The sequence below is a fragment of the Conger conger genome, chromosome 1, assembly GCF_963514075.1.
Source record: "Conger conger chromosome 1, fConCon1.1, whole genome shotgun sequence".
Taxonomy (NCBI): domain Eukaryota; kingdom Metazoa; phylum Chordata; class Actinopteri; order Anguilliformes; family Congridae; genus Conger; species Conger conger.
Window position 1 is genome coordinate 52,734,861 of NC_083760.1, and position 13,520 is coordinate 52,748,380.

Here is a 13,520-nt window from a genome sequence, read left to right on the forward strand (position 1 = left end):
CTTAAATGTCTGCACTCTTGTGATTTCAGTGCTTCTACACAATGCTATCCCATTTGTCGGATTTGGCTTCCTGGACAATGCCATCATGATTGTCGCAGTAAGTTATGGGACAATGCCACCGTGAGCCGGAGGGCAACAGTATCATTGCTGTCTAATGTAGGAATCACTCGGGTGATAAATGTAATCATACAGACCTATTGCACTGCTAATGCTATATATCAGGAAGTCATTTAATTGCTTTTCAGGTCAGTGAAGGCTAGAATTGAAGTGTATGCCATTTCATTGTCTGTCGTGTGAAAATAGTTTCTCTGAAATCCAGAACGGAGAGAACTTAATTGAGCATGGCTGATATCCAATCATCCAAGGTTTGCTTAAGTGGAATAGAAAACATAATTTTCAGTTTCCCAGACCCACACCTGTCTCTATTATTACACCAACATAATTACTCTTCAACTTTGTTAAAGCATATTTGCAGAGTCATTCAGCTTTTTAACACATTTACCCACAATACCCAAGCCCAAAACAGCTCATTTCACAACACCCCATTACAAACACACCCATGTTTACTATATTGGTCACTTGAAGATCCAGTGCAATTTCCAGTATAGCGTACCTTCAAGATACTCCACTTCCAATATGGGGGTTTTCATTTCAACCTCTTTATAGAACTCAGAAACCACTTAAAAGTTGACAAAAATTGTGCTGTGGGGCTTAGTTTCCTATTAAAGCACAGTTTTAGAACAGTGATACACCCACAGTCTGTAATGGAACCCTGACTGTTCCAGTGACCTCCATGTTAGCAGCACCCAGGGCAGAATTTTTGGTTGTTGTGTCTTCTATGGAGGGTCAAAAATGCTGTCACCTATCTCTCCACATAAGAATAGCTCCTCTCTGGTAAAATGCTGTTCTGAATTCAGTGGGAGATGCAGGGATAGGACTTTGGGAATTCAGTGAAAAACATTAGTAAATGGGGATTAAAATTATATAAATACAAATTATACAAATATGCCGACAGTAGAAGAAGAATATAAAAACAACACAACTAATTGTTTCCTTTTGATTTGCAGGGGACTCAGATTGAATTATCCATAGGAGTGATCTTAGGAATCTCCACCATGGCAGGTTTGTATGCACTGTAACTGTGAGTGCTTGATCTGTATCACTGTTTATACAGCACTGGGCTGTGGGACCACTTATATATTAGCTTGTTTCTAAGCTCCTCTCAGTGGAGAAAACATAAGTAACAGTAATTCATGAATGCAGTCATGAGTTACCAATGCTAATTAGCGCAGAAAACGAGGAGCAGTAATCCACTGCGATGTGCAGTAATCCTACAGGAGAGCAGCCCGTTATTCATACCGGCCAAGGTATGAATTCTGTCCTTATCCTGATTAATTATCTACTAGCTCAGAGCTCCAGATCGGGGTGACCTTGTAGGTCTTGCTCTGTCCTGCTCTGACAGCCTGGCATCCTTGGAAGAGAGTCTCCAGGTCCCCACATCCCGTCCGTGAATAATACAGAAACGTTGAGAAGGGAAAAGAGATGGGCTGTGTTGAGCAGCCACTGGAGTCCATAGTCCACTGTGCACTTAAACCGTGTGAAATGCAATACCAATATTATTTTTCTTGGAGGGGAGGGGGTGGGGTATATCATACATAATATATCACACAGGAGAGAGAATTGATCCATCATTGAAGACTTATGGTCATTGCGGATGTGGTTTTTATGTTGAGTCATAAAGTTCATATTGGGTGTTTGTTATATTGTGCCATTAACATTCTGGGCACTGTAAAATAGAAACAACAATAACCATATGATACACCCTTCACCTTCAAGAAATTGGTCAGATAAGTGAAATAAAGCAAATAAGTATCTCCTTATTAATGGTGATGATACTGGAGGAGTGAATTGGTGGTCCATACTCACAGAAAATCACTCTGACTTTACTGCAAATAATTGACTAAAACTAAGTCAATCTCAACAGGTATTTTAGTTTTGTATCTAGACTTAATATCGTATTTCTATCATTTTTTTGCAAAATAAGGCAGAAATATTGCCAAGAGGTGAGACAGCTTGACTAATTTCATTACTTGCCAATGGGGCCATACAATTTCACTAACAGTAACCTACAGTAAAACACCTTTCAACTTGAGAGAAAAAAATATTTTAAGTCTCATTACAAGAACAAAACATTTTTTGCAGTGCAGGAGAATGCCAGTAATGAAGTTCTGAAGTTGCCTTTAATGTTATGTGCCTGTCTCAGTCTCTTCACTGACTCCAGTGAAATGCTGCCTGTCTCAGTCTCTTCACTGACTCCAGTGAAATGCTGCCTGTCTCAGTCTCTTCACTGACTCCAGTGAAATGCTGCCTGTCTCAGTCTCTTCACTGACTCCAGTGAGGTAACTAGGGAGCAGACAGTGTTTGCTGCAAACAGAAGGAAGTGTTGAGCGAAGGCAGAGTGTGGTGATCTGTTTTTACAATTTCATTACAGGGAAAGTAACTTTCTCTTGCTAGGGATAGATTGCATTAAGAGAGCATCACTCTGGCTCTTAGGTGCAGTCTGCTCAATAAACAGTTGATTCTTGTCTACTCATTTATGCGGAAGTACAAGACATGATAAAAACTGAATTTGAAACCTCTTGAGTCACAGTTATGGCACGGTACAGTACCTATGTAAGGCTGCTATTGAACCGTATAATAGCATTGTCAATGTACCACCCTACAGGCCAGATAAAGAGCAGTGCTTCTCATAGGACAGCCACATCTGTCACTGACAGTGACTGGTCACCTTTGGGCCCTGTTTGATTTAAAGTCTGCCCTATACTCGGTTGAAGTAGTGCCTTGGTCATATTTCACAAAGTGAAATGTACATGTAATGTTAAGAGGAGAAAGGCTCACCCTGTACTTCTGGTAAAAAAAAGTTATTTTAAAAAGCTTTTATTATTATTATTATTACTACTATTTTTTCCAAAGGTTGTACAAACAAGGAGCTGTAAATTATTATCTTTCCATCGAGGATGTTTATGAGATGATTAAACATTTTCTCGTTTTTATTGGTAGAAGAAATAAGATCACTCCGATGAAACGCCTTTTCTCCCAAAAGGTGTTCTCCCTCTCGCTAATGGTTACCCGTGATGGATGGAGGTTCTGACTTTTATTACATTCCTATCGTGTTAAATGCATCTTGAGCGCATTTACCGTTTCTGCTTTTTTGGAGGGCCGCCTGGAGCTTGTGTTTCGTCACCGTTTGAACAGTCGGCTTCGAACTAAACATCCCAAAGTGGCCTAAGTGTTTCTGGGAACGTTAAAATTACAGTAGCACACCAGGCCTGAGGGTCTTCAGGCCTTTTTTAATGAAAAAACAAACATGTCTCCTGGTGCTAAATGCAATTAACGTTGTCAATTGATTGGAGATGATAAATCGCCCTCTTTAAACCTCAGCGGCAAGATTGTCAGTGCCAAATACTTTAGCGGTGAAAAATTGTCTCCCCACAGTGCGACACGAGTGCCCTTTAGAATTTCAGGGGTAAAGCCTCTTTGTCACATGTCCTGTCAGCCATGGAAGTACCGAGACGGCCCCTCCCACTCGCTGTGTTGTCACGTTACATTACCATGGTGTTCAGATCAATGGCCATTGATTTCCTTCTCCGTGTTCAGGGTCACCGCGACCCCTCCTTCATCCACACAGCAGGATACAAGCTCTCCCAACATGGCGCAAACCACGTCACTGCCAAAACTCACGGCCTCTCCTCCCTGTTATTTGATGAAAATGCTATCGGCCTCCTCCACAGGCAGATTACTTTGTTATGACCAGATAAATCATCTTTGAGACTTGGCCGTGTGCGATTCAGGAAGCATTAAGTAGCTATCATGCTGGAGTCTGCTACCTTGGAGATAAACCCTGGATAGAACGAGGGTAACGTTGTGACTTCATCTGCGTATCTAATGTCCCCCCCACCCGCCCACCTAACCTCCAAACCTTTTTTTCACCCCCGGTAACTGCAGCTGCTGCCCTGGGCAACCTGGTGTCGGACTTGGCCGGACTCGGGTAAGACGTCTCGCCCGGATCAAACCGGTCCCCCACTCTGAGCCCATCAGCATATGCTGATCAGTCATAAACTGTAATTGGCCTCATATTTTTCCACTGTGGGTACTTCGCCGACGGCCCGCCCGCCTCTGCAAAGCGGTCCTGTTAATCTTCGCAAAAGCTCTCAGAGGACAAGCTGGATTGCAGGAATCATCGCTCCCCGATGAGACCTCTCACTCACAATAAGACCCTAGGTGCCATTCTATTACAAGACACACACACACACCCGAGACTGCGTTACAGCTGTGGTGGTGGGAGCCGGAGTGTGCTCCAGTTATTGATGCCGTTATATTAAGTTTTATTTGAGCGGAGAAGCACATTTGTATTCCGTGGCATTTTAAAGTGACAGCGCACCTGCTCGTTCTTCTTTCAAAAAAGGACATACAAGTGAAACACCGTCACGTTAAGATTTAAATTAGGATATAATGATATTAGAAATGAGATAGATTTGAAAGGTTCCACAGATTAGTCAATGAGTAAAAGGTTAAGCCTAGCATTTTAAGGTCAGGCCAATGGTAATGACCAACATTGGTTTTTCGTGTTATTTTTATACTTACAAAAAAAATTGTTCTCAGACTGGAGACAGAGCATTTGTCCTGGTGAGCAGAATGAGGTCCCATGGACATTGTTAATGTTACTTTTTCTGGGTTGCTGTCCTTCCGAGTGGACTGTGGAGCCAGCGTCTGCCTCTTCTGAGGCCCTTTAGCGACCAGTCTCTCTGGCCATGACAGACCCAGAGATGCACACTGACAGCTCTGGCCCTGTTTCCGGACTCCCAGTGCACTCCACCACGGTCCCCCCAAGGAGATGTCTATCCATCACTGAGGCAGCAGTGGCTATTTACAGTGATTAGAGCCGTTTCACCGAGAGGCATCTTCATTGAGTGAAAAACACAGCTTGTCAGGGACCATAGTATTTCCATGCTTGGCAGTTTACAGATATTTATTTACCTTTAACAATAACTGTACCATAACACAATAGCACCAAAGCACAACCCTGCATTGTACTATGAAAACAATATGCATATTAAGTTAACACACGGTTTTTAAATTATGTATCTATTGTTATGGTCTGATAATTCTAATTAAATAACTTACCAAAACCCACAGCCTTCTGTTCATGTGCCCTAAGCCATTGGTCTAATGTCAAAGAATTGTCATAAATATTTTATCCTTTTGGCATGATTAAAATTATTGTAGATTATTCACATTATTTACCAGTATCCCATTTGCATGTTTTGATTAGTCACAAGATCTGCAGTATTTTACCTTTACTTTTATATCGAATGTATTTTCCCCAGGTTGACTTCTGGGGAAGCTAATTAGTGAAATCAGTGAAAGGTGGTGTAGGCGCAGTTGAAGCAAGTGCCTGCAGACACTGCGGCCCGCAGGTCGAGGAGTTGAGTAGCGCTGCTTCACAATGTATGCTGTTGAATTTCACATTCACCAGTTAGTCAGCCAGCTGTGTGTGAAGACTGTGATGCCTGGCCCCGCTATGTATGTGACGGAGCATGCGGTTTGCTGCCGTCCGTAGCCTTGCAGGTTACGTGGAAGCACTAGCCTGCAGGCTGGGCATGCAGATCCCTGACCTCACCCCCAAACAGGCGGACATGTGGCAGACCAGGGTCAGCTCCCACTCTGTAAGTGTTCCGGCTTCTGCCCCTCTCCCCGCAGAACCGCAGAATGTTCCTGTGCCACCCACTCTCCCTCGTACAGTAGTCTCTAACCCTGATCCTGGACAGCTTCAGGGTCTGCTGCTTTTCAGGATTACTCTGCACTTAATTAATGAGATAGAGCAGTTGATTAGGCAGTTAACTTACCTCATTTACAAAACCAAAACAAGTTGACCCTGTGGCTCTCCAGGAAAAGGGTCAGAGACCACTGCTGTTGCACATTTTAGAGGTCTACATCCGGACACAAGCCCACAAGGCTTGTCGGGCATCAGGCTAATTTGTTAGCTCAGTGATGTCAGGTCAGATCGGGTTCTGGCATGTTCTCCAGTGCTGTCAACCCAGAAGGTTCCAAATAGTGGCGTAGCAATACGTCCATCAGCTTTTAATAAGGCAACAATGCCGCAAAGCTTCCAGTTTTTGCAGTAATTTAAACAACCGAATTTGACAGCAATTGCAGTCACATTTAGCAGAAGGAAAAACAGCATTAAAGCTAGCTAGCCAGCCTATTCTGATCATTATGAATGAACAAAATATAAATTATTCCTGTATTTTACAAACATACTTTGTGCAGTCACATAGTGAAAGAACAAGGATGTCACTGTTCTGTTTGTTGCAGACTTATTAAAGACTAATTAAAGTCAAGTTTAACAAGGAAACATGTTTTGAAAACGCCTGAAAGCTGTCTTAATTTCCCACACTACAAAAATGAGAAGCTTTGCTTTGCACCTACACTTGCAGCTTTCCTGTGGAAAACACTACATTATTTTCTGTTGTGCTGTATGCTGTTGTTGTTGTTATTTCAGCAATCAGGCTCTATCGGATTCACACTTTAAATTTGGCTTGTCAGGCTGATTCGGTTCAGACCGTAAAGATGCTTGTGCCTCATTTCTAGCCTGATGCAGACCTCTAGCACATCTCAACATTTTATGACACTCTTAATATGTTTCAGCACAGCAGCACTGTGTGCAAGAATTGTCCTATCTAGTTTTGTCAGAAATGTTGTTATTAGCTGTCGGGCGTCACCCAAAGACATGTTTATTCACTTCATTGTCTGATACAGAGAATGTGCCAATGCCTACTGGCCTGCAGCCCCAAAGCGTGGTTTAGAATAGTAAATGCTACCATTGCTTAGCCAATTAAAACAAAAATATACATTATTTTATTATTTTGCTGTGTTTCTTTTCATTTGGGGTGTTCCCAACAATCATGGCAAAGGATATGCAACAAAATGCTAAACATGACTACTTTCATTTACATAGCATTGCTGTGTCCCAAACATTATGGTGCCCTGAAATGGGGGGGACTATGTTTAAACACTGTTGTAATTTCTGCATGGTGAAACCTAAAAAACCTATAAAAAATGCCCTTTATTCAAATCTGACAATGTGCACTTTAACTACATGGAATTTTTTTATTACAAATCTAAAATTCTGGAGTACAGAGGCAAATAAATAAATGATGGGTCTTTGTCCCAAACGTTATGGAGGGCACTGTATCTTAGTCAGATATAAGTCAGGCCAGAACAGCTTAAAATACTGTGATTTCTAGCTGCCTACTGTCATTACTTTTTGAGAAAAACCTTTTTCCATTTGTTGTTTATTTGTGAATTATACTGTAAATCTGTTGTGTATTGGTTAGCTTAAACCATAAATACTCACAACAGTCACCTCAGCATATTTCAGCTTGCTGGTCAAATTGGGCTTTGTCCTGTCTGTCATCATCAGTGTAAGCAGTTCAAAGGCAACTATTTTAATGTGAAATGTGATATTTACTGTCCAGAGGCGCTAATTTACAGAGCAACACTACTTACTTCAATTTCAAATTACTCTCATTCTCGTTGCTATACTGTATGTAGCGTGAAGCGTTTGGCTCATTTTTGAGTATGTAAGAGAATATTATCAGTTCTGTGTTACTAACTTTGGCTCACTGGTGGTCATAGTACAAGAGGGAAAAGGTTATTGAGAAGAACCAAGCTGTAAATGAGCTAGCTAGCGAGAATAAAAGCAGGTTAGCTGTCCGAAAATGAATTGGCCCTTCATTGCCCAACTTTGTCTGTCTGTCTGTTCGTTCATCTGTCTGCCTGTCTATGCATATCGCAATAACATCTGCTTGCATTTTGGGTGTCTGGACTGTGATCCCCAAAGACACTAATGACATGTTTCCAGCTGTGATTCATCACATGTTTTAAGATTGGTGTGACGAGACCAGACAAAAGACAAATTAGTTTCTGATTGACAAATCACTCAATCATTTACCAGAAAATTGGAACATTTCCCTGAGGCAAATTGAAAGACATATTCCAGTCTGGAAGAATATTACAAATGGGATGTTCATATCAACCTGCCCCCAGTTCCCCCAATGTTGATGCCAGTTTTAGCTTCTTGAATACAAAATAGCTCTCTTTGTTAATAAAGCATTATGCATTTCCAGATGCTGCTGCTTTGTTCTTAATCATTCCCCTGAATAAAATTGCACGGTAGACTGTCCCTTATCCCATTATGGTAAGGGATATCATTTTCTAATGAGTCATGCATGTTTAGTGCTCCAGAATCCAATATCTCTCCCTAGTATTGATTTTGTCCCGTCCTCGTTTATATATATGCCAAGAGTTTGTTGGGGACACTGCTGGTTGCTAACGGACTGCAAATGTACAATCATGGCAACAAAAAAAAGGCTCTGTAAAAATATCAGCACAACACATAAAACGTAAATGGATATGATTTGCTTTCATTTGTAAGAAATCAAACTTCCTCTTAACATGAATCCTGCATGTTTCTGCCCCGGAGTTACTGTCTGTAGTTATCTGACCACATTTCATATAGACAAAAAAATACCACTGAGCAATTTACAACCATCCGAATTTACAAGCAGACAGGCAAGCATCAGGATTTACATATAGATGAGCATTGTGACATACAGATAGGCAAACATCAGCCATACATCAGGATTTACAAATAAGCAATAAAACCATATGCACTATACTGTACAGAATACTGATCAGAATAGGTTGACACCCATAGCATAAGCAGATGCACTGTATGAATTAAGACAGACTAATGTAATTGGCTGTAGGTATAAGGAGACACAGAGTTCAGACTGGCACAAAATCCCACAAACAAAAACCTGAAATATAAAAGAAGGGACCCCACAGCACAGTAGGTAAGTCCCCCTCCCATTCTGTCGTTCATGTATGTACACTTGGATACATTTCTACAAATGACATTGGGCGACTTTTCCAGCTTAGCTGACCATGTTCTGAGCCCAACAATGTAGTATAGGAGACCTAGTGCCGATAGGAGAGGTGCTGTCTGGCAGACTATGTTCGAATCCTTCACCTTCACTTAAACTTTGTAATGTTTAATGCATTAGAAATGTTTTCAAACTACTCCTGCAGTGGCCTTTTGACACCTGTCTGCATCCCCCCAGGGAAAAGCCATCGGGGTTGGCATCGGATGCATTCTGGGAATGTTCCCGTTACTCTTCTTCAAGGACGAAGATGAGAAGAAGAAAACAGAAGGAACCGAGTTGTCTACAGACTCCAGCAGCAACTGAACCCCCCCGCCCCTCCCCCCTCCTAGTATTTAAACAAGGACTTCCATTCTGAGGAAGACGAAAGGATCTACAATGAACTGTCAAACCGTCGCAATGTAACTTGTCTCTGTCACAACAGATCTAGGTAAACTGGTATAAATTACACTAAAAGCATGACTCTCTGATTATACCAGTGTCTTATATTTCTTAAGTAATAAGGACTGCGTCATTGAAGCAGTGTAAAAAAAAAGAAACAAAGAAAAACGTGTTACTTTGGTTTTATTGTACCTGTCGGTCACACTAACGGCTTCTTTAAGTTTTTGCCTGGCGCTCGTATGTTTTAACTGGTGACGTTATGTACTCCTAGCTTTGGTAGACAGTGACCATCCACATCTTTGACAAAATGCTGGGACCAGAGTTCTGTTGAATTATTTTTGGTGACTGAATTACAAAGCTTGAATTGATACTATGGCTGGTAGGAGTTTATAATTTTTCTCACCAAAGGCTTTATTTCACTACTCCGTCATCTCGATACACATCTCCTTTCTGTACATGAACAATCTTCTCTTGTTTTATTTGTTTAGTTTTTTCTGTTTCTTCTGCCTGACCGGATTTGACTGAAAACCAGTGAACTGCACTCTTGACCCTGAGGCACCAGAGGGAGTTGTTGACCCAGGTCCTGGAACAAACTAAAGGCAGAGATCGATCAGCTGGCTCTACACACGCCCTGCTTTGCCAGCTTGACAAGCTTGAAAATTGAGCTGGTGATAAGCTGGTCTAGCTGGGTATGAGCTGGTCAACCAGCTAGTGCCAGTAGCTTGTCTGAGCTTGTCAACCGGCTTCCAGCTGTTTCAAAACATAGCTTGAGCTGTTTTTTCAGCAGGGTGTCGCACTATATTCTCAGAATTTGTTTCATTGTGCCTTAATGCAGGGGTGGCCAGTTGTATTTATAGATTGCTGAAACATCAAGTCTTAACATGCTCCCTCCTGTGTTTTTGGAATTGTTTGGCCATGCCAGTTTAACTTCCACCTTAAACTGAAATGAAATGAAATCCCAAGTCCCATAAATGCCTCTCATCATAGTATCATCCTCTAATATAGAATCTATAGCTTTGAGTGGCTTTTTAAAAAACATTTCAGAAGTGCTTCAGGAAATATGTAAGCTCAATTAACCTGATAACATTTCATTTTACCCTTTTAAGGACTTAAATTCGTGGTTTTGCGTTTTAGCATTAAATGAGGATTCCCAGTTCCTTGACTAGCTCTCTAGATAGTGAATTTTATTGCCATTTTCTCATTATTTTATCACCTCATTGTCAAATGACCTTACATTAACAAGCTGACTGTGCCTAATTGTGCACTATACTGCACAGTGCTACAGGATGTAAGTTTATTAAGCAACTATACACACATTGTAGTCAGAAGTACTTTCAGTGCCATGGTATTGTAATGTTATTGTAGGCATAGCTGTTCACAGGAATATACAGTAATCTTGAGAGAATTAATAACCTGGAAGCCCAGAATAGGAAAAGCATTTCTTACTGTTTGTATTGTTTTGTAACCAGTCTGGCTTTTGTTTTATAATTTATTTTAAAAGCATAGTCAATTCCTTGTTAAACCTTAGCAGTGAACTGAAAGCCAATTTGAACAAATAGTATACTGTTGCATATGGATGTTTGTATGCGTTTTGTTAGGCCCAAAACATACCTTGCATAAGTGCAGTATGTGAACACAATTCACGATGTCAGGCCAACATTGTGGCTGCCTGTCTTGGCCAGGTCTCTCTTAAAAAATGGATTTATCTCAATGGGATATTCCTGGTTAAATAAAGGTTAATAAATAAAATAGCATGCTGTAAAAGCAAGGCGCGGTTGTACAGACTCAATGTGCTTTCTTATGTCCCCATGGAGGTAGTAAACCATAGTCCTCGAAGGGGCAATCCAGGACAGTGGTGAAAGCCTGAGCAGAAGAAAGCACAGATTGAAGAAGGCGGCTTCATCGTGTTGTTGCCTGCTGCCCCCCCTTGGCCCTGCCGCTTATGCTTGCATTACAAATTTCAGGTGACACGTTTTAGAAGGTAACAGCGTGTGAAATCGACTTTGGGTGGCTTGAAGCATCTGCATTTGCGATTTTGTGTACTCACCCAGCCCAGGGTATGTTCCAGGCCTTGTTATTTTTCATTCATACCTTTGTGAAGCACACAGTCACAAACATGACTGCAGCTGTCTGTGCTTCCACATACAGGAGTCTGCCACTGATCTTGAAATGGAAGGCTTCTTTTTGTCTTCGTAGCCATGAGTTCAGCTGTCACTAAAACGAACAAGGAAGAGAAATGTGTTTTACTGTGGGGGGAAAGGACAAGTGGTGATTGAATCGAGGCTGTTGCAGAATGTCTCTGTAGGACCGTAGTTTCGAAAGTGGGGAGAACGTAGACACAGAAAAGTGAGGGGGAAAAGGCTTAGAACAGTGATGAGTGTGAGGGGGGTAAAAATGCCCAGCTAAAAAATACTGGGAACCACTTGTGCAAGAGATGTTACCTGGGGGGCACTTGGATGAAGTTTATGTGAAGAGATGTATGCACTATAAAATCTATCAGTGATGAGGTGGACTCTAAGGCTGTTTTTAGTGCTGCAGTGTTTTTTTTATGTCAGAAAAGTACAAAAAAATAAAAGCCAAGGTCACAATTATCTGGGGCTGCTTTAGCAAACAGAAGGCAAGAGAATGTGGCATGCTGGTGCTTTATTTATTTATATCTCTGGTTATGTTTTTTGGTGATTGTGCATACTAAAAGGACAAATTATATGCAGAAATTAAGCACATTTTGTAGTAGAAAAAAGACATGTACAAATCATTTGTTCTGTTTAAACGGTGGTGCATTTATTCCTGAAAACATTTAGCACACTTTTTGTGTGCATGGCTAATGCCAAATATTTATACGTTGAACTAAATTAAATGTCTGCTTAGTTTTTATCATCTTTTGGCAACTCACCTGAATAGACTAAGTCTGACAGTCTGAAACCTCTATTGCAAATTAGTTAAACCGTGATTTTAAAGGCATGCTCTTAATCTCTTTAATCTTTCTATTTTTAAGGACTGGAAAATACGATTTTCAAAAAGAATTTTACTTTCAGGTAAAGCACAGTGGATGAAACCTTTGCCCATGCCTTTGCAATAATGTTTATTTAAATGCTTTAAAAATATGTCACTTTCTGACAAATAGTTGCATTTTGCTTATAAGGATGTGTGGTGTAAATGTCAAATTCATTTTACCATTTTCTCTGAGCAAGAAATATAATTGTCTGCAATTGTACCTACCCATATCACTTGCTTTTGCTCTCTGTGGAATGGATATTGCTTACCTCATTTACACATATCAGTTTATATATTTGGAATAAAGGCTTAAAATGTGTTTTGAACAACAAAATGTTAAATCCTCCAAGCCTATTTCGAACATAAGTATGGAACTTGCTGAATAAAGCTCCTCATCTTCATAGCTGAATATGTATTTTATGTGGCAAGTGGTTGGTGTCTGGTTACTGTCCTCTCAAAAATGACACAATCTTTTGTTCAACCGTTGAAATGCTTTGCTAAAACATGGGGTATTTCGCTAATTCAATTTTGTTAATTCAGTTCTATGCAATTTTGCTTCTGATATATAATCACTGTTACTTCTTGCTTGGGTATTTTGTAGGTCAAAGTTGGCACAAGTAATCAAGGCGCATTCTGTTTGTTTCAATTCAGTTCCTTCAATTCAAGTCATACAACAACCATCGAGTTACTGCATGTTGTATTCTTGCACTCATACATTTTGCAGTCCAACTAGGAGGTGTAAAACCTTCCGACTAGTGTGGAGCAGTCTCCAAGCCAACTGTATTTCACATGACATTCAAAGTATTTTTATGCACTTTTTCAGACACCAAAAATTAAAAGAAATTAAAAGAATTTCTGAATCGCGGAATATCTGGCCATCATTTAATAATTGTATTAACTACAATTACATTTATGCTACTGCTACATGTGTATGTGTTACTGGTACATGTGTATGCAAGTGGAAAGCTTGCAACTTGCTGAATATGCAGGTCACCTGCAAGACTTGGCAGTCTAACCTTGGTTGACTTGACCGGTGATAATGTAAAAACCAAACCAGTTTCCAAAACAGTATTTAATTTAATCCATCTGGAAATGCGTTCATTTAAGACATGGTTTAATTTATATAGACCGATCAGCCAC

At 40.6% G+C, this 13,520-nt stretch overlaps 1 protein-coding gene across 4 annotated transcripts in view; it reads left to right on the forward strand.

Moving 5' to 3' along the window:
* LOC133139339 (transmembrane protein 65-like) overlaps window positions 1–12,781 on the forward strand; it is a 45,292-nt gene extending 32,511 nt beyond the window's left edge. For 2 of the 4 annotated variants that reach the window (XM_061258808.1, XM_061258816.1), the window contains exons 4-8: window positions 30–97; window positions 1,068–1,122; window positions 4,006–4,048; window positions 5,621–5,726; window positions 9,186–12,781. In XM_061258808.1, coding sequence (XP_061114792.1) covers window positions 30–97; window positions 1,068–1,122; window positions 4,006–4,048; window positions 5,621–5,726; window positions 9,186–9,311 — 398 coding nt within the window. In that variant the 3' untranslated portion in view covers window positions 9,312–12,781. Of the gene's footprint in view, window positions 1–29; window positions 98–1,067; window positions 1,123–4,005; window positions 4,049–5,620; window positions 5,727–8,831 lie in introns of all 4 variants that reach the window. The other 2 variants (XR_009709809.1, XM_061258825.1) reach the window with 2 other exon arrangements.
* The last annotated feature ends 739 nt before the right edge of the window (window positions 12,782–13,520 follow it).